The sequence below is a fragment of the Mus musculus genome, chromosome 5 (assembly GCF_000001635.26).
Source record: "Mus musculus strain C57BL/6J chromosome 5, GRCm38.p6 C57BL/6J".
In the NCBI taxonomy this organism is placed as follows: Eukaryota; Metazoa; Chordata; class Mammalia; order Rodentia; family Muridae; genus Mus; species Mus musculus.
Window position 1 is genome coordinate 93,206,505 of NC_000071.6, and position 23,764 is coordinate 93,230,268.

At 41.9% G+C, this 23,764-nt stretch overlaps 1 protein-coding gene and 1 long non-coding RNA gene across 2 annotated transcripts in view; both read left to right on the top strand.

The window, feature by feature from the left end:
• The first annotated feature begins 13 nt into the window (after nucleotides 1–13).
• Nucleotides 14–6,970, top strand: 2010109A12Rik (RIKEN cDNA 2010109A12 gene). Its single transcript, NM_029363.1, has 3 exons — nucleotides 14–219; nucleotides 1,595–1,690; nucleotides 6,725–6,970. Exons 1-3 carry the CDS (start codon nucleotides 176–178, stop codon nucleotides 6,942–6,944), a joined length of 360 nt encoding a protein of 119 aa, NP_083639.1. The 5' UTR covers nucleotides 14–175; the 3' UTR covers nucleotides 6,945–6,970.
• An 8,172-nt stretch (nucleotides 6,971–15,142) lies between these two features.
• Nucleotides 15,143–23,764, top strand: part of Gm42116 — a 33,545-nt gene continuing 24,923 nt past the window's right edge. The window contains exon 1 of the long non-coding RNA XR_880436.1: nucleotides 15,143–15,425. This is a non-coding gene — a long non-coding RNA (predicted gene, 42116). The remainder of the gene's footprint in view (nucleotides 15,426–23,764) is intronic.

Genomic DNA, 23,764 nt, shown 5'->3' on the forward strand with positions numbered 1-23,764 from the left:
CGCGCGTGTCTGTAAACAACGCCAGTGTTCTCGTCTCTTCCTGGCCACCTCCGGTGTCCCACGGACGCATAGGAGAGTTTGAACAAAGACGAACTTCCGTGTCTTATGGACGCACAGGAGAGTTTGAACAAAGACGAGCTTCCGGAGACGACCTGGGGAAGGCGCTGGGACTGGGATGAAAAGGGAAAGTGCATTTTGTGTGCACAAAGAGAAGGAAAGGTGCGCGGACTCTTTTTCCTCGGGCGCGCGGAAGAACCCCCGCCGCCTGTTCGGTGACGTAAGAGGCTTGTTAGCCGAGGAGGCGTGCAGTGGCCGGAGAGTGTGCTGCGCATGCGCCTCTGGAAAGAAAGGAGCCTAGCCTCAGGGAAGGGTTTCTGGGTGAGCGCCTGCGCCCAACCTAGAGTCTCCCAGTGTTTCCCAGCCCAACTTGTCCTTAGCCCTCCTGAACGAATTTATTAGACGTGGATGGAGATCTTTTGTGTAAAGATCACATTCTTTGTTGACCTTACGCAAAATTATGTTGTCCCGTTCCTATTAGTGAGTAAGGACATGCATCTTTTTAACCATCCTGTGGGTGATGGGAGACTGAAGCACTTTAGAATTAAGAAAATTAAGGGGATCATATCCTGCGTGCTTAAGGCTACTTGTAAAAACAGTGGATTAGACTACTGACGGCTTGGCTGTGCGCCAATGGAATTCTAGTCATGAGCCAGTATGTCTAGTATTTCAGGGTCCTGTTTATCACTAACTAGGTCCTTAACGAATGTGAACTAAATGTGTTTTATTTACTTGAGTACTTTTTACTCCAGTTGGTAAATTTTGCAAATCTTACAATGGTTCTACTTATGAAAAGAATGCAGATAGCTTTGGGAAGAAGGGGAGACCTGGAACTTAACCATTTACCTAGTCAAGCATTCATTTTACATCACTGGAAAAAAACAAAAACAAAAACAAAAAAAAAACCCGATCAGGTTTTTACAGAACTGGAATTAGCTTGAAAACAAAAGGCTCCTGTCTTCAAGGAGTTTGCAACTCAGGCACAGAGATACCCATTGATCACTGTATGAAATTACCCAAAAGACTGTTTTACTCTATAGCCATCCCCTCCCCATATGAACTCATGGATGGCCTGGATCTTGTATAGTTTGTTTTATACTGCATTTCTGTATGTGAAAGGCTCTCAGTATTTGATTTCTGACCTCATAAACAAGTGTCAGTAGCAGAAGGATTAAGATGGAAAATTTCAGACCAGTGTGGAAACGCCTTTAACCTGCTCTGGGCTCTCAGTAAAGGTTTCTCTGAGGAAGTGACATTTAAGATGAGTCTTGAAACCACTGGGCAAAGAAAAATATAGGCACAGGAAGCAACATATGGAAAGCACTGAAGCTTACATTGCCTCTGAGACTCAAGGGGCAGAAAGCTGAGGTCAGAGAGGATTCTATAGGGCACAGCGGGGCTCAGGAAGCACTGGAGGGTTTTAAGTAGGTTCTACGTGTGCCTGCATTTCCCACCCCCATCTAGTCTTTTTCTGTATTGTTACACGTTCTTTTTTTTTTTTTTAATATGACCAACATTTTTTTTTCCTGGATAAAAGTCTCAAGAGTATGGCCTTTCTGCATAACTTATCGTGGCACAACTATTGTGACACCGTGGAATCGTTTCTGCCTCTCATTTCTTCAAGGAAGACTGGGTAAGAGTGTAGCACAGCAGTAGTGGCCGTGTGTATGTGTGTGTGTGTGTGAATTCATATATATGGGAGCTGGATAGATGATTCATTAGTTAAGGGCAAGTACAAGACCCAAGTTACAGTGGCTCACAGTGATTCACTCCTAGTCATCTGATCCCCTCTTCTGAACTCCATCGGGACCTGCAGTACGCAGGTGCATAGCTCCCATGCACATATATACACATAATTAAAAATAAAATATGCATTCTTAAAAAGAAGTTCTATGTGGATGGTCACAGAAGCATTGTTCATAAGAGGTAAAAGATAAAGCAACAGAAAGTGGTTTCTCAGCTGCCTGGTGTTACGTGTATATCTCCATATCTTACCGTGGATTAAATGGCCACTAGCATTCATGAACTTCAAAAAAAAAGTTTATAATTAAGTGAGAGCTCTTAAATACTCCTGGTTATGTTTCATTGGCTTAACTCTTATATCAAACAACTTGGCAAAATAGTCATCAAAAGCCATAAGAATGTAAGTCCTGCTGGATGCAGAAATAACCTCAAAGGAGGTTACGCATGGAGATACTAGATGACTCTTTTCCCATTTTTCCCAGTAGCAGCTTTATTGACACGTAAACTATCCATTTAAAGCATGTGGTTCACCTCGCTGAGCACTCATCATCACAATCCATTTCAGAACATTTTCATCACCTTGAAAATAAACCTAGCATCCTTCCCGAATCACCTGCCAGTGCTGTGCCCACCCCAGCCCAAAGCCATGTGAGTTCCTTCCTCCGTAGACCTGTGTATTTGGGACATTCCCTGAAATAGGCCTTCTGTGATGGTGTGTCTTCTAGAAACCAGTGTCAGTTGTCTAAAGAAAAATATATTCTTCACTATTTTAAAAAAATTTAACCTTTTATTTTATGTGAATGGGTGTTCTGTTCTACAGCATGTGTTGTCTAGACATCCTGCATGTGTTTGGATCCCTGGTATTTATGCACTGTTGGGAGCTGCCATGCGGGTGCTGGGAATTGAACCCAGGTCATCTGGAAGAGCATCCAGAGCTCTCAACCCCCGAACCATCTCTCAACCCACCACCACTCATTCGTTAAACATTGGTTCGGGATCTTTTCTTGCTTGATAACTGTATTTTACATGAAGCACTGTTGCACAGTAGAAAGTTATAAAGTCCCCTGAGAAAAGAAGTCTTATAAAGACAAATGTATTGATTAGGAATGGCTCCCAAATAATAAGTTTTTAGAGTACCCTTCTACATGGACTTTGAGACTATGGCTCATGATGTAGTAGTTGTGGCAATAAGCGCATCATTTTTTTTTTTTAAATCCTGAAATCACTCTATACAGTAGGTATTTTTGCTGCCCCTGTGCAGTGGAAGACAGTAGATGTCTAAGGTTGACCACACAGAAAGACACAGCTAGGACTCAACCCCAGCTTGACCTACTCCACACTTGCCTGTACTTTCAGGGACCACTTTGGACTTGTCCCTGTGGATATTTCTGGCTTTGTTAAATTATAGAATAAAAACACTATATTTTTGGTTTGCCTTTAATCTTTTTTTTTTTTCCCATTCTAGTGAGTAGTTTTTACTTTGGTTTCTAAAGTGTTTTGCCTTGTTTTGGAGAAGGGATAATTAAAATTCTTGTTAGACATGCTAGGCATGTTGGCACATGCCTTTGGTCCCAGCACTTGAGGGGCAAAGGCAAGTGAATCTCTGAGTGTTTGAGGCTAGCCTGGTCTACATAGTGAGTTCCAGGCTTTGTGGTTGAGAGTGCTGGGTGCTTTTCCAGAGGACTTATGTTCAATTTGCACTACCTACACTGTGGCTAATGACCACCAGTAACTCCAGTTCCAAGGGATTCAGTGTTCTCTTCTGGCTTCTGGGAGCATCACACACACACACACACACACACACACAGGTCAAACACTTGTGAAACAACACAAATTAATCAAATTAATATACACTGGTTTGATATACTTAATTTTTTCAAGAAATATAGAAATGCTGTGTTCACATTTTTATATGTAAAGAAGATAAGCCTATTAATCTTTTTTATATTAGAATACATCCTTTTTTCTTTTATTGAAAAATATTTTTCTCATATAATATATCCTAGTTACAGTTTCCTCTCCCTCTCCTCCTCCCAGTTCCTCCACACTCGCCCTCCTTTCTCCATCCATCTTCTTTCTGTCTCTCATTAGAAAACAAACTGGCTTCTAAGAGATAACAATAAAAGATGATACAACAAAAACTAACATATTCAAATAGCATAAAACAGAAGAGAAAGAGCCCAAGAAAGGCACAAGGAACAGATCCAGATGCAGAGACCAACTCTTTTGCACACTCAGGAATCCCATAAAAACACTAAACTAGAAGCCATGATATAAACACACACACACAGGACCTGTAGGGTACTCTAGTGAGAGACAGAGACAGAGAGAGAATATGAATATAAAATAATACATTTTAAAGATTAAAAAAAAAAAGCCTTGACACAACATTACAAGACAAGGAACCTCTAAGCCAGCAGTTCTCAACCCTCCTAATGCTGCGACCCCTTAATACAGTTGCTCATGTTGTGATGACACCCAACCATAAAATTATTCTCCCCTCCTCCCAAAGGGGTCCTGACCTATAATTTAGGAATACTACTCTAAGCCATTTTAGTTCATTTTCTGCATGTGACCTACCCTTAAAAGTAGTTTGTTTCCCCACTGAGATTCTCTTGGGAAAAAACTAAATTTTCTTTTCTTTCTTTCTTTCTTTTTTTTTTCTTTTTTTTTTTTTTTTTTTTTTTTTTTTTTTTTTTTTTGAGACAGGGTTTCTCTGTATAGCCCTGGCTGTCCTGGAACTGGCTCTGTAGACCAGGCTGGCCTCAAACTCAGAAATCTGTCTGCCTCTGTCTCCCAAGTGCTGGGATTAAAGGCATGTGCCACCACTGCCCAGCCTAAAGTTTCTTTTGTAAGTGGTTATCAGTCAGAGATATCTTCTGGGTTAGCTTGGATGGGGCTTGTGTCCATTTCTCCTTTCAGCTCTAGGACCCCCGCTGGTCCTATTCAGGCCCTGTGCATGCTGCCTCAGCCTCTGTGAGTTCAAATGTGCATCGATTCTGTTGATTTGAAGGCCTTGTTGCCTTGGTGTCTGCTATCCCCTCTGGCTTTTACAATCTTTCTACCTCCTCTTCAGCAGGATTCCCTGAGTCCTGATGAGAGAGATTTGATGTGTCTTCAGCAATAGGACATTTTTATCATTTTGTGGAGAACAAACTATATAGTCTTCTTCTTGCCAAAAACCCTGGGTTGTTTGTGGTTTCTCATGGAACCCTTTTGGCCAACAACTCAATTAGATGTACCCTTTCCTAGTACTGGAAGCTTCATTTAGTGACAAGATAACTAGTTAGGGACATGTCTCCCCCATTATTTGTCAGTTTCATGTAGATTGCCTTCATATATGTAGGAAGCTACTACCCCTCAGATGGCTCTTAATTTTAGCTGTCTCTCCCCACAAACCTTCATCAACCTCTTCTCTCCCCCTCCCCCATCTCTTCTATTTCCCTTTACTAGGGAGATCTATCTGCTCTCCCCACCCCATCCCTTACTCTATACCTAACCTCTGTGGTTCAGTGGTTTATAGCTTAGTAATCATGACTTAATGGCTAATATCCACATTCAAGTGGACATATACCATATTTGTCTTTCTCGGTTACCTCACCAGAATGATTTTTTTTTCTGGTTCCATCCATTTACCTACGAATTTCATGATTTCAGTTTTTTAACAGCTGAGTGACATTCTATTGTGAAAATGAACCACATTTTCTTTGCCCATTTATCTGATGAGAGACATCTAGGTGTCCAATTTCTGACTATTCTAGATTGAGCAGCAATGACCGGGGTTGAGCAGTCCTCAGCGGTAGGATGGAGTGTCCTTTGGGTGTGCCCAAGAGTGGTAGAGCTGGATCTGGAGATTGATTAGTTCCCATCTTCCTGAGGAACTGCCACACACTGATTTCCATAGTGTTGGCCTATTGATATTGAGTGAGTAGAATTGCCTGTCTCCTTTGTCTTAAATGAGCTCTTTAGATGAAGTTTTCATGCAGCAATTTATGAAGGCACTGTCTTGTAGAAGAGGGTGAGAACAGGAGCAATCTGCACACCATTATAAATAATCACGTGTCTCTAGAATCTACCTGCTGCTCTCACCCATCTCTGCAGAGACTGAATGCAAGAGTAACTTTCCCAAACCAACAACCATGACCTCAGGAGGAAGGAAACATCAATTTAAAAACATAAGGATCTCTCTATCTCTCTATCTGTCTCTCTCTTTCTCTCTCTCTCTCAGTTTTTTGTTTTGTTTTGTTTTGTTTTGTTTTGAGACAGGGTTTCTCTGTGTAGCCCTGGCTGTCCTAGAACTCACTCTGGAGACCAGGCTGGCCTCGAACTCAGAGATCTGCCTGCCTCTGCCTCCCGATTGCTGGGATTAAAGGCATGAGCCACCACCACCTGGCTACATAAAGAATTCTTAATGCGTATGAAAAGGGAAGAAAGGTTCAGAGAAGCACGTAAAAGTCACAGTGCTGGGGAAGGGATGGAGACTCAACCATATGAAGTGTGTGTGGCGGTGCTGTATGGAGGGCTGGAGAGGGGGCTCAGCCATTAAGAGCACTTGGCCACTCTTGCTGAGAACTGGGCTTCTGTTCTCAGCGCAGTAGCTACCACTCCTGTTCCAGATCTGATGCCCTCTTCTGGCCTTCACAGACACAGGAAACTGAGGCAGGATCATCATAAGTTCAAGGTCTACCTGACAACTCAGCGAAACCCTGTTCAAAGTAAATACAAGAATCCAACTGGGAGTGTAGATCAGGGCAGAGCCCTTGCCTAGCACATTGGGGGGGCGGAGGGGGGCGAGGCCAACATCCAACCCTCAGCATTGAAAACAACTTTATGATGTTAATAACCACTTGCATTTAGAAGAAAAAATTACACACACAGTACTTGAAATTCATTATTCTAATGTATAATATAATATCTCTTTCAGAATTAAATTCCTTTCTGAATCCTTGAAGATAATGTTGGATATTGAGAGAAAAAAAATAGCATCAGAGATATGTGGTGAAAGGAATCAGTCTGTTTGTGAGAACAACTCACCTCCTCCCCAAATATCAGATGTTCTCTACCACGTCTCTTGGAGATGGCCCCTGATCGATTTTTATTGGTCCACTGAAACTATAACTCAGGAAGTTACAGCACACGTATAATAATGAATATTAAAAGGCTGATGTGGATGCCAGTTCATCTTTTTTCCTCCCAGAGTATCCCTGAATGGATTCACACTGTGTTTCACAGCTACTCCCACATTCCTTATACGCCATATTCCTCAAAGTACAAGGTCTTAATTAAAGTTACAGAAACTGGATCTTAGATGTGTGAAAAAAACAAAACAAAACAAAACAAAACCTATGGTTGTTGTATTTTTAAACGTTTTTTCAAATTGTATTTTTATTTATTTATTTATTTATTTATAATTATTTTGTATGTATGTGTGCACATGTGTGAACACGCCATGTATGTGGATGCTCAAAGAAGCCACACGAGCTCATTGGATCCCAGGAGCTGAAGTGAGATACAGTTCTGTGCCACCTAATATGGGTGTCAGGAACCAAATTTGGGTCCTTTAGAAGAGTAAGAAGCACTTTTAACCTCTGAGCCATCTCTCCAGCCCCAGCGATGTAGTTTTGTTTGTTTGTTTGTTTGTTTTGTTTTAAAGGATATATTCACCCATCCATCCATGCATCCATATATTTATTTGATAAACATATGCATATAATTTGAGTTTCATACATATTTTAATCACATCTATATCTAGTCCCTCCCCTCCCATCCTCTCAGATCCCAGCCACCAAATCTTTCTCCCAGCTTCATATACCTTTTTCTTTAGTCCCTGAGTAGAATTGGTGCTGTGGTGCTGTGCAGCACGTAGGGTTACATTCACCCACTGGAAACGGGGCAACCTACCTGAGGAAAACCTCCCCAGCAGCCTGGGACACTCCTCCACTAAGGCCACCAGTTGCTAATTACCCCTCAGTTTGGGTACCGAGAGCTTTGTGAGTTCCTCCGCAAACCCATGGTGGAATCCTAAGTGGCTTGGTCTTTCTCAGGTGTTACGCATGTAGCCTCGTGCGTGCAGTGGGTTTCTGTCAGGAAAACTGTTTCACAGAAACCCTCCGCAACTTCCGGCTCTTCGGAGCTCAGGGGACTTTTAAGACCTGCTCTTTGCTTTCTCTGCCTGTTTACTTAGGACCTGCAGAGAACCTGCAGGGAGGATTCTTTCCCAGAGTGAAGCACCCTCGCCAGAACATTTTATGTTGTGTGTGCCAACAAGTTCAAGAAATTAGGTGTTGTTGTTGATGTTGTTTTTCTAGTACAGTCTCCATTTCTGTGTCTTTCAAGATTAGGCATTCTTTTAAAAGTGGAATTTAAGTACCATTCGATTTCAAGACCCAGAGCTCCCAAGCCATCTCTTCATTAAGAGACAGAGGGCCTCAGGTTCCTTCCAGCGTTTGTCATATTTCCCAGGAAATATGCTAGTGCTGTTTAACCCTATGTGATTCAGTGAACAAATATTCAAATATTTATTGAACATCAGCCATGAGCAAGATCATGGGATGAATGAAATGGCAGGCCATGAAGAAGCGATAACAGCACAATCACTAATATTTTTATAATATTTTTATTTCATGTGCATTGGTGTCTTGACTGCATGTATGCCTATATTAGTTACAGATAGCTTTGAGCTGCCATGTGGGTACTGGGAATTGAACCTGGGTCCTCTGAAAGAACAACCAGTGCTCTTAACCACTAAGCCATCTCCCAGATTTTTAAAGGAAAATTGTGAACTACTGAAAATATTTTGTGTAGCAAAGTTAGAAATCTGTGTCTTGAATGAAGTGAGTTACCCATGAAGTCTGTGGTGCTTTGAATGAGATTGTCTCTCATAAGCTCATTTGCAGGCTTAGTCCTCAGTTGATGAGCTGTGAGTGAAGGATTAGGGGGTGTGGTCATGTTGGAGGCATCGTGCTACTAGGAGTGAGCTTTGAGGTTTCATAAGTGTGCTCCCTCCACCTCCACCCTGCCTGCTGCCTGTAGATCAGGATGTAGCTCTCAGCTACTTGTCCAGCAGTATGTCTGTCTGCCTACCTGCATGCCACCAAGCTCCTCACCATGATGATAATGGACTAAACCACTGACACTGCCAGCCCCCAGTTAAAAGCTCTCTCTTGTAGGAGTTGCTTTGGTCATGGTGTCTCTTCACAGCAATAGAACAGTGACTAAGACAAAGTCACAGAACACTTAATTCTTTTTGATAACTTAAATCTTTTCCAATGTTGAAATTTTAACTTAAATGTTGAATTGGGTTTATGATTAATGTTTTCCAGAATTTGACCAGATCAGTAAAGGAAGCAAATGCCCCCAAATGCAGGCCAACTGACCATTACCCAGTGATCTCGTATGAAATACCACTGACCAGAGTCATGCATTCTTACTGGTTTTCTAGTAGCATTGCCTTGGCTGGATCTGCCTCTCGCAGATTCATGTTCTAAAGCCAGATCCCCAAAGTGACGATATTTGGAAGTGTGGCCTTTGAGGGGTAATTTTGTCAAGAGAGTGGATGCATCATGAATGAAATTAGTACCTTTTAAGGACACGGTGGAAAAGCTGATACCTCTGAGCCTCTGGAGAACCCAGCCAAAAGGCACTGGCCGTGAGCCTACAGCACTGGTATCTGGCTCTCAGATTTCCCAATCCCCACAAACTAGATTTTCAGCTTTTAAGTTTTAATAGAGTTTGTTTCTGAAGCCCTTTCTTACACACACACACACACACACACACACACACACACACACACACAATACAATCACCACTAAGAAACTGCTTCTTGTCAACTATTTTGTATATCTCCTCTTTCACTGAACTTACAAACATTCCTCTCTCCACATCAAGTTACTACTTCCTCAAGTATTCTTAAGCACATTCCCTTTTTGAAGATCACACTATAAGCTAGTGTATTCTCACTCCCTGAGACTTTTTTTTTATTACCCCTGATCTAGGTCCACTGTATAGTGGTCGGTCAATTTATCCATCCATCCATCCATCTATCTATCTATCCATCCATCCATCCATCCATCCATCTATCATCTATCTATCTATCTATCTATCTATCTACCTATCTAATCATGTCTCTGTTCTGCGCTCTTCTCATAAATTTGTGTTAGGTTCAAAATATATGTAGAGAGAACCTTCTCTATGGTTCCTGCCTGGTTAATTAGGTGTTAAGACTTAATAACTTATGAACAAAAAGAGACTCACAAATACGAAGACCTCCAGAAGGTGGTGGCTCAATAACAGAGACTGGAGCTCCTCCTCCACCTTGCTGCTCTGCCATCCTGAGGGAGTTAGCTTCATGGTTATGCCCCACCACAGCTCTTCCAGCTCATCCTCACTCCAGCCCATTAAGGAGTGAATGAAGAAGCACTTGATTCAGAAGTGTCATACTGTGCACTTGTGTGCACATTCTATTGACTATGCAGTCTAGCTAGACTTGAGTCCATCTTCATTAGTTATGCAGAGATATGAGAGGACTTTAAGCAAATTTCATCACCTACTGATAAAATGCATATCTCTTAGAAGTGAGCTTTTAAAGCCACAGCCAGGTGTTGCTGCTCTGCCTGGCACAGCACTTCCATCCCAGTTCCTTTGGAATTCCTTCATTGCTGAGAATAGCGAGATAGAGAATGTAAAGTGGAGCTAGATGGAGACAGGAAGACATTTTTGATCTGATTTCCATCCACTGTTACAGTGCTATCACTTTGCTGACCCTGAAGAAAGTAGGACCTCAGTCATATTGATTATCTGATTACCAAAAAGTGAATATACATCAACAGTATAGTATATTAAAGCTATAATCCCTTCTTGTGAAGCCAAATATCCAGTAGTTTTGAATGTCTTTCATTTTATACTTTATTCTGTCAGCCAGATGTTATCCTGTTTGGGGGGACCTCCTCCACCCCTCCTCAGAGGGATCAAACCCAGGGTCTTGTGCATACTAGGTAAGCATTCTAACAATGATCTACCTCTCAGCTCTCCCTTTTGGAATGTCTACACCCTGGATTAAGACTTAGACTGAAACACCTCCTGTGGGCACTATGGGCTTGAGCTTCAACAGGACCAGAATTCACAGGAGACTGAGCATAGCCACATATGGGAAGTGTGTTTCCTTTCTTACCTTCTCAAACTATGACTGTAAAATACACCATTGTCTGAAATAGGCTGTTGATAGGAACCAAAATTTCAACTCAGCTCCATGGGTATGTCAGAGATGCTGATGTAAAAATACAGAATGCTATCTCATAGTATGTACTCGTATGACAGCTCCCCTTTCAGAGGGTCAGAGGGTCCTCATATCTGCTTTTGTGGGTTTGTCCACTTGCTCTTTTTTCCTTTACTTGGTCCTTTTAGACCTCTCTAGGTTTTGGGGATTCACTCACCCATGTGACTTTGATTCACCATAGCAATGTTTGTCTCCTTGCACACTGTTAGAGCACTCCACAGCAGAAACAGCCTTGAACTTTCTGCCTTTTGGTTCAAATTCTACCAAATGTGATGGACTCACTCTGTATTGAATATGCGGCATTATTAGGAGGCGTGAACTTGTTGGAGTAGATGTGGCCTTGGTGAAGGAAGTGTGTCACTGTGCGTGTGGGCTTTAAGAGCTTCCTCCTAGCTGTCTGGAAGCCAGTCTGCTAGCGGCCTTCAGATGAAGATGTAGAACTCTCAGCTTCTCCTGCACCATGTCTGCCTGGATGCTGCCATGCTCCAGCCTTGATGATAATGGACTGAACCTCTGAACCTGTAAGCCATCCCCTATTAAATGTTGTCCTTTATAAGAATTGCTGTCGTCATGGTGTCTGTTCACAGCAATGAAATCCTAACTAAGACATCCCGAGTCAGATGTTTTCCTTCAATAAACACAAACACTGTGATTGTAGATAGGAAGGTGTTAATATGTGCGACCAGAGTCTTTTCCTCTCCTCTCTTCTACCTTCCTCCTCTCCCTCATTTCCTTTCTTCTTATTATTTGTTGGTTTTGAGAAAAGTTTCCACTATGTGGCCTAGGCTGGCTCAGTACTTTCTATATAGCCCAGGATGGCTTTGTACTTGTGATCTTTCTTCCATAGCCTCTGACATGCTAGTATTTTACAGGTACTGGCCACCATGCCTAGCTCTTCTTTGTATTTTTAACCCAAGGCCAAATTTGGAGAGGAGTCAGACCTGAAATGTGAGTTAGATGTCAGCTACTACCAGACCAAAATCCTCTACTGGCACAGGTGATCTTCAAGGCATTATGAGTTGGCGGCTCATGTGGCCAGATGACCACGAGTTGGCAGCTCACGTGGCCAGATGACCAACAGCATCACACTTCATCTACTCATGTTTGAGAACTGCTAACTGCAGATGTTCCTGCTCCTGGAAATGACATGCATCTAGACCCCAGGCTTTCTCCTTACTAGACAATGCTTATCCATTTCTCCTTTTGCAATTTTGTTTCCCACTATGATTTTGTTTGTTTGTTTTATTATAAGATCTATGGGTGTCATTTAGCAATAAAAAAACATAGAGTATAAATTTACTTACATCAGGAGTGGGTTTTTCAGGTCTTAAAGCTTAAAAATTTTAAGAAACTTAAAAATTTAACATTACCAAGAACATTAACAAAATCATGAATTTGACTCATGAGAAAAGACACAAAATGGATACCTCTTAAAGATATGATTCTTCCATTTTACAGGAAATAGAAATACCATGACAATATTACTGAAATACACATTCTGGCTCTATTCCAGGCCTACTGGAAAAGACCTTGAGGTAAAGTTTTGGAGCCTCCATTCTGGACCACAGACCTCAGCAATTTGAATACCACAATTTAATATGACCTTAACAATGAACTAATAAGATTGTGGTGATATTTTGATGTTTGAGGAATATATTTTCTAGGAATTTCAATGATCACTTCATGAACAAAGAAATACAGAAAGTGGATCTGGGAAGTATTAGGGATGTCCATGGGTGGGAGAGGGAATTTGGGTTGGAAATTATCAAGATACACATGGATGAAATTGAAAAAAAAATTAAAGTATTTTTAAAATCTACGTTATTGAGGGGCTGGAGACATGGCTCAGTGGTTAAGGGCATTTGTGGTGCTTGTGGAGTGCTAGGGTTTGGGTATCAGTAACTACATGATGGCTCACAATTGTCTGAAACCCCAGGTCTAGGGAATCTAATGCCTTCTTCAGATCTCCTTAGGGAGTAGGGATGTGTGTGGTGCAGTTAGTGCTCCAAACCCCTAAGCCATCTCTCCAGCCCTATCAAGCGGTATTTGTATTTGGCTGTTTTAGAAACTGAAAGAAAAGCCAGTAAAGAGAAGGAGAGCAGGAACCTCAAAGGATGGTGATGAGAACCACAGTGTGGCACAGGATGCTTTCGTTGTTTGGCAAATAAAACTTCCCCTGGGTACCATTTTTCCTCAGCGTCCAATAAGGAAGAAACATGCATACTAAATGCAAGTTCAAAGGATAATGAGATTAATTTTGAAAAATTACATTTTATAATAATTCTATTTCTTTTTTATATTGCTTCTGATAATTGTACGATACATATAAAATGAAAAATTTACAATCAATTTTGACTGTATAATTGGCTTTTAATTAGTAGTTCTCATCTCATCAAAGACAGAAAGGTTATCCAGTGAGATGAGCAGAGGAAGATGGCTTTTGAGGCAGAAAAAGTTTTAAAGAAAAAAAGGAAAAAGAAGCCGATTAGCCACTATAGAATTGCTTTCCTAATAGAACAGAGGGGCTTCCTCACACTGCATCAGACGAAGACACTTGATGTTTGTTTAGAGTTCCTAAAGTGAGAGGCTTCCTTCTGTTCATGTCTTGTCTATCAGAGTCCAATAAACAAACCCAGTATAAAACAGTGGCCTCCCAGAATTACATATATGTAGCTGTCTTTTGATACTTTGTGAGTTCTTTCTTCTACCCTTCTCCACCCTTTTCCACCTTTTCCCCACCCTTTCAACCCCCTAACACTAGAAAGGAGAGAAAACAGGATAGAAAGGAAACAGGGCAAGGTTATCATTAGACTATGTCTTATGATTAGGGGTATTGAGTTTCTTGGGGCAAGTTTACTCTTCAATGTCAGGATATCTAATTTTTCTTCTTTATGCATAACTACTTAAGAAACTGACCAACAACAACCAACAGCAACCAGCCAACACCTTACCCTGATTCTTGGGGCTCTAGCATTTATAGACCCTCTGAAAAGTCTTCAGAATTCCAAACACAATAGCAGAAACTATCTGCAGCTGGCAAAATCAAGCCCCCACCATAGCACAAGACAAATCATAGTCACCTGTTGTGGACAATCTGAAGCAGCTCCATATCCCTTCACCTGGGATTAAAACAACACACGTTCTTAACCAAAATTTAAGAATTTTCACTACACATATATATCTATTAAGGATTTTAGACACACACACACACAAACACAGAGCATATACCCACACAAACATAGGATTTTCAAATAGTATAAATAAACTCTGATTACCCTTAGGTAAGAATGGTGTTTTGTTTTGTTTTAGTTAGATTTAGTGGTCTTATTATACTAACTAATTACTAAATGCATAAAGCTTTAAAAATACAAAGTGTTTACATACAGAAACTGTTTTGGAATAAAACTGTTGATGCATTGAATTAAACTACTGAGCTGATTCAACAGCAGGAAGTAGAGTATAGTCAATCAAGATCTCTACGGATTTATATGTAGATGAAGATATTTCTGAGTTAGGGATGGGAATCTACCTTTATAGCTTCATGAAAATGCCATTATAAAAATCGAGGGGACCTCAAGAGTAGCCAAACCCTATAGGAAGTCATAGAATTACTGCCTTTTATTGATCATTGGAGCCTCACACTCTTGGGACATTAGCACCATTACTTCTATTATAGACATTGGCCTTTCCAAAGCTTCCTCTGAGGTCATGGTCTCCTTGACCTTGAAAATAAAGAGCAGGGTTGTGAATGGAACGTCATGTTCCAAGGGCTGGTGAGATGGCTCAGTGGGTAAGAGCACCCGACTGCTCTTCCAAAGGTCTGGAGTTCAAATCCCAGCAACCACATGGTGGCTAACAACCATCTGTAATGAGATCTGACTCCCTCTTCTGGAGTGTCTGAAGACAGCTACAGTGTACTTACATACAATAAATAAATAAATCTTTAAAAAAAAAAAAAAAAAGAAAATAAAGAGCAGGGTTGTGAATGGAACGTCATGTTCCAAGGGGTTGAAATGGTGTAAGCTAGCCAAGAATAGAGTTTGGTAGACCTGAGAATTCTTGGGACATAAATTATATTTATTTTAGACATAAAACTTTCTAGCTCTAAGCAGAAAAAGAAAAGTCTTTTTTACTTTATAAAGAAAGGTCATTTTCTGCCAGAATGTTGGGAAACAACTGAGTCCAAGTCCCGAGGCTCTGCTGTCCACCTGCCAACTTTCTCTAGAATGTTGTCAGTGCCTTCCTGGCCCTAGACCAACAAGCCATTTCTCAGTTCTGATCTGAGCTTAAAGACAAACACGAGGCTCCATTACAGGCTGCATTCTCCAGTGAGTCTGTCCACCTGCTCCAGGTAAGTGGCTGTGTCCCAAGAGATTCCTTGGGACACAGAAAGCCCATTGTGCCGAATGAATGCAGCCCTGTCATAGGCTTACTTCAGTACCTGTCATCAGACAAAATCATAGCACTCTGCTTCCTGGAAAGGCTCCTGCAAGGGTTTTAAAGCTGTAGTGTGTGATTTACCCCCTTATTAAGTTTAGTTGCAGGCTTAAGCACATGCGGATATGCTGTTTAAACCACCCATAGACCTATACTGTGCTGAGTGGAGTTGTATTCACATATGTATTTGTATTTATCACAGTATTGTAAGAAAAAATTCTAGGTACTTGATCAAAGTTTTCCAAATGTATAAATCCCTGAAGTGGATCTTTTGGGCAGTTTCCATACATTTGTTGCTGTTGCTTTAAGACTTGGTTGGAAGTCTTGAATCTAGAGTAATCTGATTTTTCCCATGAGACACAGCAACTGAAGCACTCAAGAGGTGTCTTAACAGAGCAGGGCTGCCTGTGCAGAGAAGGGATTTTAGCTTTGCTCCTTCGCTCTAAGCAGGAAGCTTTCCAGTTACTAAGTTGTAACCCAGGTATCAGCTAGCAATGGCTTTGTTTCATTTCTACTTTTCAACGGTGAGCTGATCTGTGGCCAGCCCTGGGTTGGAGGAAGGCTTTGATCCTATTCTCCCTTTGGGAGCATTGAGCAGGATCATTTCCACCTTCTAAAACAGAAGCTCGCAGCGGGCCAAGAGCAAACTCATCTTCTAAGTGTTTCTGTTCTTCATTGTGCTTCGTAGATTACCCTGGCTCCCCTTGAATTTAGTTTGAACTACTTATTCTCTCTCTGAAGTCTTCCCCCAATTCCATAAACGGCAACCCCATCATTCTTCCAGATGCTCGGACCAGTAGCCTTGGAGTTGTCTTTGGCCCCATTTTTTTCTGGCATCCTATGTCAGTTGGAGACCTAGTAATGTAAACAACAATGGTATACTAAATGGTACCTAAGGAAAGTTCATTTCGTTTGTTACCAATGTGTATGGCCAAGTTGTGGGAAGCTAATAAAAAAGGGTGACACAAGCAAGAGGCAGAACCAGTAAAAACCAGCTCTCCCTGAGGCCAGAAAGAGCGAAGGTAGGGAGAGCTATTAAACCAGCAAAGAACGGTGGCCACAGCCCACAGCTGCCTGATGAGCCACTGAGCCACCAAGCCACCGTAGCTCTCAGCAAAGGAAAGCAGCCATTGTCAAGCAATATCCTGGTTGAACAAGAGATGGAAGGAAAAGTCTTCCATTCTTGCCCTGCCCTCCCATCTCTTTCTGGCTAAGTCTCTTGCTTGAACCCAACCCAAAGAGGGCAGGGGATTCAAGTGTTGTAGTTGGTGGAGATGGGACTTTCAGGCAGTAGAGGACCAGGGCAGAGAGTTTGAGGAAACAACCTGTGATGAGTTCCCTTCAGAATTCCCCAAGAACACCTTCATGCACAGCTGCCGGCTCTGCTTCGAATTGCATCCAGGGTCTAATGCCTCCCTCGATACCTGCTTGGGCGAAGCTATGATTTCTCACATGGAAAAATTCGTTACTTCCTCCCCTGTAGTCCCCGTCTATCGGGATGCTTAAAAATGTCTGTGATCTCCTAAAATGTATTACTTGTTTATATTATTGGTTTTTTATAAAAAAGATTTATATATTTTATTGATATGAGTACACTCTTGCTGTCTTCAGACACACTAGAAGAGGGCATTAGATCCTATGACAGATGGCTGTGAGCCACCATGTGGTTGCTGGGAATTGACCTCAGGATCTCTGGAAGAGCAGTCGGTGCTCTTAGCCATTGAGCCATTTCTCCAGCCCCTGTATTATTGTTATAGAATATATTCCTCCATTTCCATCACTCTCCACTGGAATGTAAATTTTTTGAAATGACAAACTTTCTTTTTTCAAAGTGTAAAAAAATTCTTGAACCTTGTAGGTACTCAATACATATCAGATTAATTTTTAATGTGATTTGGTTGGATTCAAAGACCATTACATGACTTAGATTTGTGTAGTATGTGTGATGATTTGTTTATAAAAATGTATTTGTACATATAAAAATTCTGAATGTATTTTTTAATTTAATTGAAAGGGATTGCCGCTGAAGACTGGGGTAATTAAAATTGACAGTTATCTATTGCTCTTGTAGTAGCATAAAAATAAAGGTCTCATTTTAAAGTACTAACTGGTGTCAACCAGTTCTTTTAATTTACCGTGACAGTTCCCTGACATCTTTTGGTTCCCTACCCCTTTTCTCACAATAGTTTTTCCAACCCTCCTTCATTCTTGTTAAGAATTTGTGCTGGGCCTGGCAGTAGTAATACTGGCCTTTAATCCCATCACTCAGAAGTCAGAGGCAGACAGATCTCTGTGGATTTGAGTCCAGCCTGGTCTACAGAGTGAGATCTAGAACAGCCAGGGCAAACACAGAGAAACCCTGTCTTGAAAACAAAACCCATCCATCTCAAAAATATTAACTCAGAATTGCTCCTGTCTAAAAGAAATGCAGGGACAAAGAGTGGAGCAGAGATTGAAGGAAAGGCCATCCAGAAACTGCCCCACCTGGGGATCCATTCCATCTGCAGCCACCAAACCCAGATACTATTGTTGATGCCAAGAAGTGCTTGCTGATAGGAGCCTGATATAACTGTCTCCTGAGAAGCTCTGCCAGAGCCTGACAAATAAAGATGCAGATGCTCGAAGCTAAACATCTGACTGAGCTTGGGGACCCTAATGGAGAAGTAAGGGCAAGGACTATATATGAAGGGGTTTGCATCCCCATAGGAAGACCAACAGTATCAACTAACCAGACCATCCAGAGCTCCTAGGGACTAAACCACCAACCAAAGAGGGACCCATAGCTCTAGCTGCGCATGTAGCAGAGGATGGCCTTATCTGGCATCAGTAGGAGGGGAGGTCCTTGGTCCTGTGGAGGCTCAATGCCCCAGTGTAGGGGAATGCTAGAGGTGGGAGTAGAGGGATGGATGGGGGAGCACCCTCATAGAAGTAGGGGGAAGGGATGGGATAGGGGGCTTGCAGAGGGGAAACTGGGAAGGGGGGGGACAACATTTGAAATGTAAAGAAATAAAATAACCAACAAAACAGAACAAAGCAGAAACAAGAGCTCGTGCTCGATGTTCTGTCTCACTAATCTGTTTTGCTCTGAGCAAGCAGTTTGAACCATACTAATCACAACTCTGGCATTGAGACTTCTAAGTGGAGTCAGCCAAGAGCCACAGCTAAAAATCCAGAGCAGAGTGAAATGGATTATCCCTTCTGTTACCAGTTTCCTGCAGATTCCTTCTCTCTTTACCTTGCGGCCACAGCTCTTGCCTTCCTCACAGTTTTCTCTGCGTGTCAGTAATTAATTCCTTCTGTACTCCATCAAGGCTAGGGATGATAATAGCTACTCGAGATTGCTAACCCCGGCCTGGCATAGCATTCTTATTTATAAACTCATCCAAACGCTGCTCAAACTCAGCGTTCCGTGTCTGCTCTGTCAGGAGCCCAACAAAGCCAACACTGAACGCCATCTTCTATCCACTCTCCGCAGATGTTCTCTCCTCTCTCTCTAGTTCTGCCGAGGCTGTCCATTGGCTGTGCATCACCATGGTGCTGACAGTGGTCCTTAGAGTGGCTCACATCTCCATCTCTCAAGAGAAGATGACATAGCTTGCCCGCAGCAGTAGCGTGGGCATCCATCCCTGCCTTGCTCTTCTTCTAGAGATGTCTCTCCTTCAAGAGCAACTCGACTTCTCCCACTCTGCGCTCTGAAGTTCTCAAGCTTTGTTTTAAATCCTGTGGTAAAAACATTTTAAAGAAGACTTTGCAATTGTTGCTACTTTATTATTTTTATTCAGATAATTTCAAATGTGTTTGCCCTAATGTGTTAAATGCCAGCCTCCCCCGGCCCCCCGATATTCAATGCTTTCCATAGATTTCCAACTGTTCCCTTAATCTCATGATGTCAGCTCATTTTTTCTCCACCTGGATTTTTCTGCAATTATCTGTGCTTTTGCCCACTGAGTCCTACAGTCTCTTAAACTCACATAGTTGTTTTGCCTTTTTAAAGGCAGATTCTCCTGTAGTCAACGATTCTCTTAAATGCCAGATCCTCCAGCCTCTGCCTATCTAGGTTTGCAGGCTTAATCCACTACATCTGGCTTTGAAGGTGTTTTTAGACTTGTTGTTGCTTGGTGTGAGGGTGTGGTGTGGTGTGGCTGTGGTGTGCTGTGGCTGTGGTGTGCTGTGGTACATGCCTGTGAGTGTGCTGGTAGGTCTCCCTGAGCAGGACATCTATGCTTTCCTCAATCACCCTCAGCCTTGTTGCCTTGAGACCGGATCTAACTCTACCCATTTTTCTGCTGGGCTGCCTGACAAACAAGCTCTTAGGTCCACCTGTCTTTACCCAGAATGCTGGGGTTACAGGTATACATGGTAACTCTAGGGTTTTATATGGGTGTGAGGAATTAAAATACTGGTCCCAATGCTTGCAGAACAATGTTCTTGCCTATAGGCACAATGTTTTTGTACACTTTACACTGTGTAAAGGTTATCCTTATGTTATTCAAATGCTGGTTTCTCTGCCCTTGTATGTTGTTTCAATATAGATATGACATTTGCTTAGGTCAAGAGTCTCCTGTCTAAAAGAAAAAGAAAAAGAAAAAGAAAGAAAAAGAGAGAGAGAGAGAGAGAGAGAGAGAGAAAGAAAGAAAGAAAGAACAAAAGAAAGAAAGAAAGAAAGAAAGAAAGAAAGAAAGAAAGAAAGAAAGAAAGAAAGAAAGAAAAGAAAATCTCATGGCTGGGCAGAAGAGAAAACATGGTGGGACTTCCACCAGCCAGGGGAAGGAGAGGGGGGAGAGAGAAAGAGACAGAGGAGACAGAGACAGAGAGAGATTTAGTTTGGTCATGAGGAGGAAGAGAGTTCTTAAAGAGTGCAGCTGGATTATGAAAGCCCTAATTGCAAGTATTATTTAGGATATGGCTGGGAGATAGTCAGATTAGTTTAGGGTTAAGATAGAACATTTGACTGCCCAGATATTGAGGTGAAGTTTTAGAATAAATCTTGGTTATTCTGTGTGTTATTTGGGGAACAAACTAAGGCAAAGGAAAACAGCCACCATATTAATTTTCAGATTAAACTTATATTAAAAGTTACATTTACACTTATCCACTGAGCTATTCTTTTAGCTCTTCAGACTTATTTTTAATACCTCCATTTTCCACATTAATAGGAGGCAGGAGTTACTCCATTGTTGGTGGAAGGGGAAAGGCCCATTGTGAAAGCTACATGTTGACCACAAATGCTACAATGGAGACAGATGCTTGGTTAAGTGGAACATTAGTGTTAAACCATTGAACTCAGGAACACTCTGGTTGAGCAAAGAGCTTGCCTTGGGGGCAAGATAACTAAGCTGCTAGATAAGAAGGGCTGGGCTCTGCGAAGTGCCAGAGGCTGGCTGGCTCTAAAGGTCTTCTCCCGGGTAATAGATGCAAGGCAAAGTTGCCGCATAATGTAATCTTACTTCTTTTTTTTTTTTAAAAATTTGATATTTTCTTTATTTACATTTCAAATATTATCCCCTTTATTGATTTTCCCTCCAGACACCTCCTATCCCATCTCCCCTCCCTCTGCTTCTATGAGGGTGCTCCCCCCCCCCACTCCCACTTCTAATGTAGCTAGTTATAACAGACTAAATTGTGAATGGTGACGCCTTCTAACAAGAAAGCTTCCCCCTATCCCAGGTAGGAGACCACTCCAAGGCATTAAATGATAGATAACCGAGAACAAATACAGCTGCACTTTGGTAGCTGTGACAGCGTTTAGGTCCAAGGCAGAGTTAGAAGACTAACCACATGAAGGACCACACGAGGACAAAGACAACACCAGTTTAGTGAACAGCCAGTCAGATACCTGCAAGGTCAGTGGTAGCAATGATGGCTGGGGCTAGCTAGTATCCAGGGGAGGTCAGCTGTTAACAAAGCATAAGTCAGAGATGGTCAAAGAAGGGTTTCAAGCACCTCTGACTGGGTAGATGATGGGCAAGCAGCATGTGGTTGGACCAGGGAAGCACACATAGAGCTTGTGGGTCCCCATGGCTCAGGTCATGATGCCACAGAGAGCTAACGAACCCAACAGAAACAGTAGTCTTTGCCCAGCTTCTGTAATGAGTCTTGTAAAACTCCAGAAAGAAACCACAGCAGTGCGTTTTCCTCTCAGGTACCACTGCACTCTAGGGAGTTTCTCTCACTTCAATTTCTCTTAATCAAGCTTCACCTCCCTTCGTTCACTCTCACACATGTTCGGTTTTTGGTCTTCATCAGCCTTAGACACCCAACTGAAGAGCCATTGTCTCAGACTGACCTTTGGTGGCCCCTGATTTTCCAGCATCCTAAACTGCTGAGTCAAACACATCCAGGTGAAGAAAGGTCCTGTCATTCTCAAAACCTGATCTAAATATATACTGCATGTCTGATATCGGCCCACTTGGGTGAAAAAAGGGTTTTTGTTTGTTTGTTTGTTTTTGAGATTCGGGATTTCATAACTAATCATTAAAAATGTCAGAATATGACTTAAAATCACTTTGTAAAGTTCACCACAAAGTTCAGTGGTTTCAAGTGTTTTCCACATCAACGAGGAAAGGCAGTAGGAACAAATCAAGGGTCAACTCTGAAAGTGACACTCTACTCAACAGTCAGGGCAGGGGGGGGTGCCATGTGTGACCTTTCCTGGAACCCAGCCCCGCCTCCCTGCCCCCTACCCCCGCCCCACCCCTGTAGCCAGCCTGGAGATGGTCATCACGTTCAAGCTGGAGCTCATCTGCAAACAGGTCAACAAACTTACTTCAGAGATGGCGGTTGAGCTCATTGCCTTAAAGACCTTTCACCCACAGGCTTCCCTTCTTGGAGATGTGTGCTTTGTGGTTAATGTGGCTAAGTGCAACCCAGGGATCAATACTGTTCCTGGCGTGGCAGCCAATAGATGTAGGAAAAACGCATCCCTGGATATTGTTTTTAGTGTTTTCAAGTGGTAGAAAGTGAGGTCAGAGCCATCTGATCTGCTCAGAGCCAAGGATTCATCATCGACCCTAAGCCAGTGTCTCCATTCCCTATGTCTCACTGGTCTAAGTACCTTCCTGAATTCTAGAATTTTTGCCTTTAACTCATTTCCCGTAGTCTTTCTTCCCACTCACAAGATCCTATTCAAGACTTTTAAAAATTATAGGTCAGATTTCAGGCCTGTCAAGTGTGATAGAATGAGTCGTCTTCCTAGAACATTTCTAATACAATGCAGTTTTAGCAGACAGCTCCAATTAATAATAATTACAATATCAATAACTAAAATTCACTGCATATTACTATATGCAGATGTCATGCTAAGTTCCTTTCATGTGCATTAATCACTTCAGGTAGATGAATGCCAATAAGAAACAACTACAGCTGGAAGAACTTAAGGCATGAACACTCGGGTTCATTCAATACTGGTCGTGCCAGGATGAAAACTTCCCTTGAAACCGCAAGTCATGGTTTTAGCCTTTTCCCTCTGCCTTACAAACTCCTCAGTGTGACTCCCAAAATGCTCCACAAACTGCTTCTCTCCTCCATATCAAAACCAACATTTATTTCTCTCTGCATTATATTGAGGCTGAGCCCTCTAATGGACCATAAACACACCCTGCTCCTTCCATTTCTTTATTCTTGTATTTTCTCCTTGCATCAGATCAAGTTCTCATCTTGGGTTAAGATGTACCTCCAGACCACAATAAAACCTCCAGAAAATGTTACAGTGAGCACCGATCTCTAACCCTCAAGTCTCTGGACAACTCCTTCCTTCCTGTCTGTACCACACATTTGCATGTTCTATCACAAAGTACTTTGCATTTTTTTATTGAACTGTTTTATTGAACAATTGTCATGTATTCATCCCAGAAGAAAATACAGGGCTCTTTTAAGAAAATACAGGGCTCTTTTATCGCCAGATACTGTGTAGGTGCCAAGAATACAAAAGAAGCTAAGATTCCCTCTTTATACTGAGAACTTAACTCAGGAGAGTAACAAAATCAGCTATTACAATATACTGTGATTATTGCCAATACTGAAAAGTTGTATTGCATCATGATGTAACCCAAGTTTTGCAGTCACTGGTATCTAACTATTTTCTGTTCTTTCCTCAATAACTGAGGATGATGTGGCCTCCCTGAGATTCTGTTCCTTCATTTGCAGTGTAGACACTAACCCTGTTTTCTGATTCAGGTTCTTAACAAAATCAGACAACTATGAAGTCACTAGAACAGTGGCTCTCAACCTTCCTAACGCTGAGACCCTTTAATG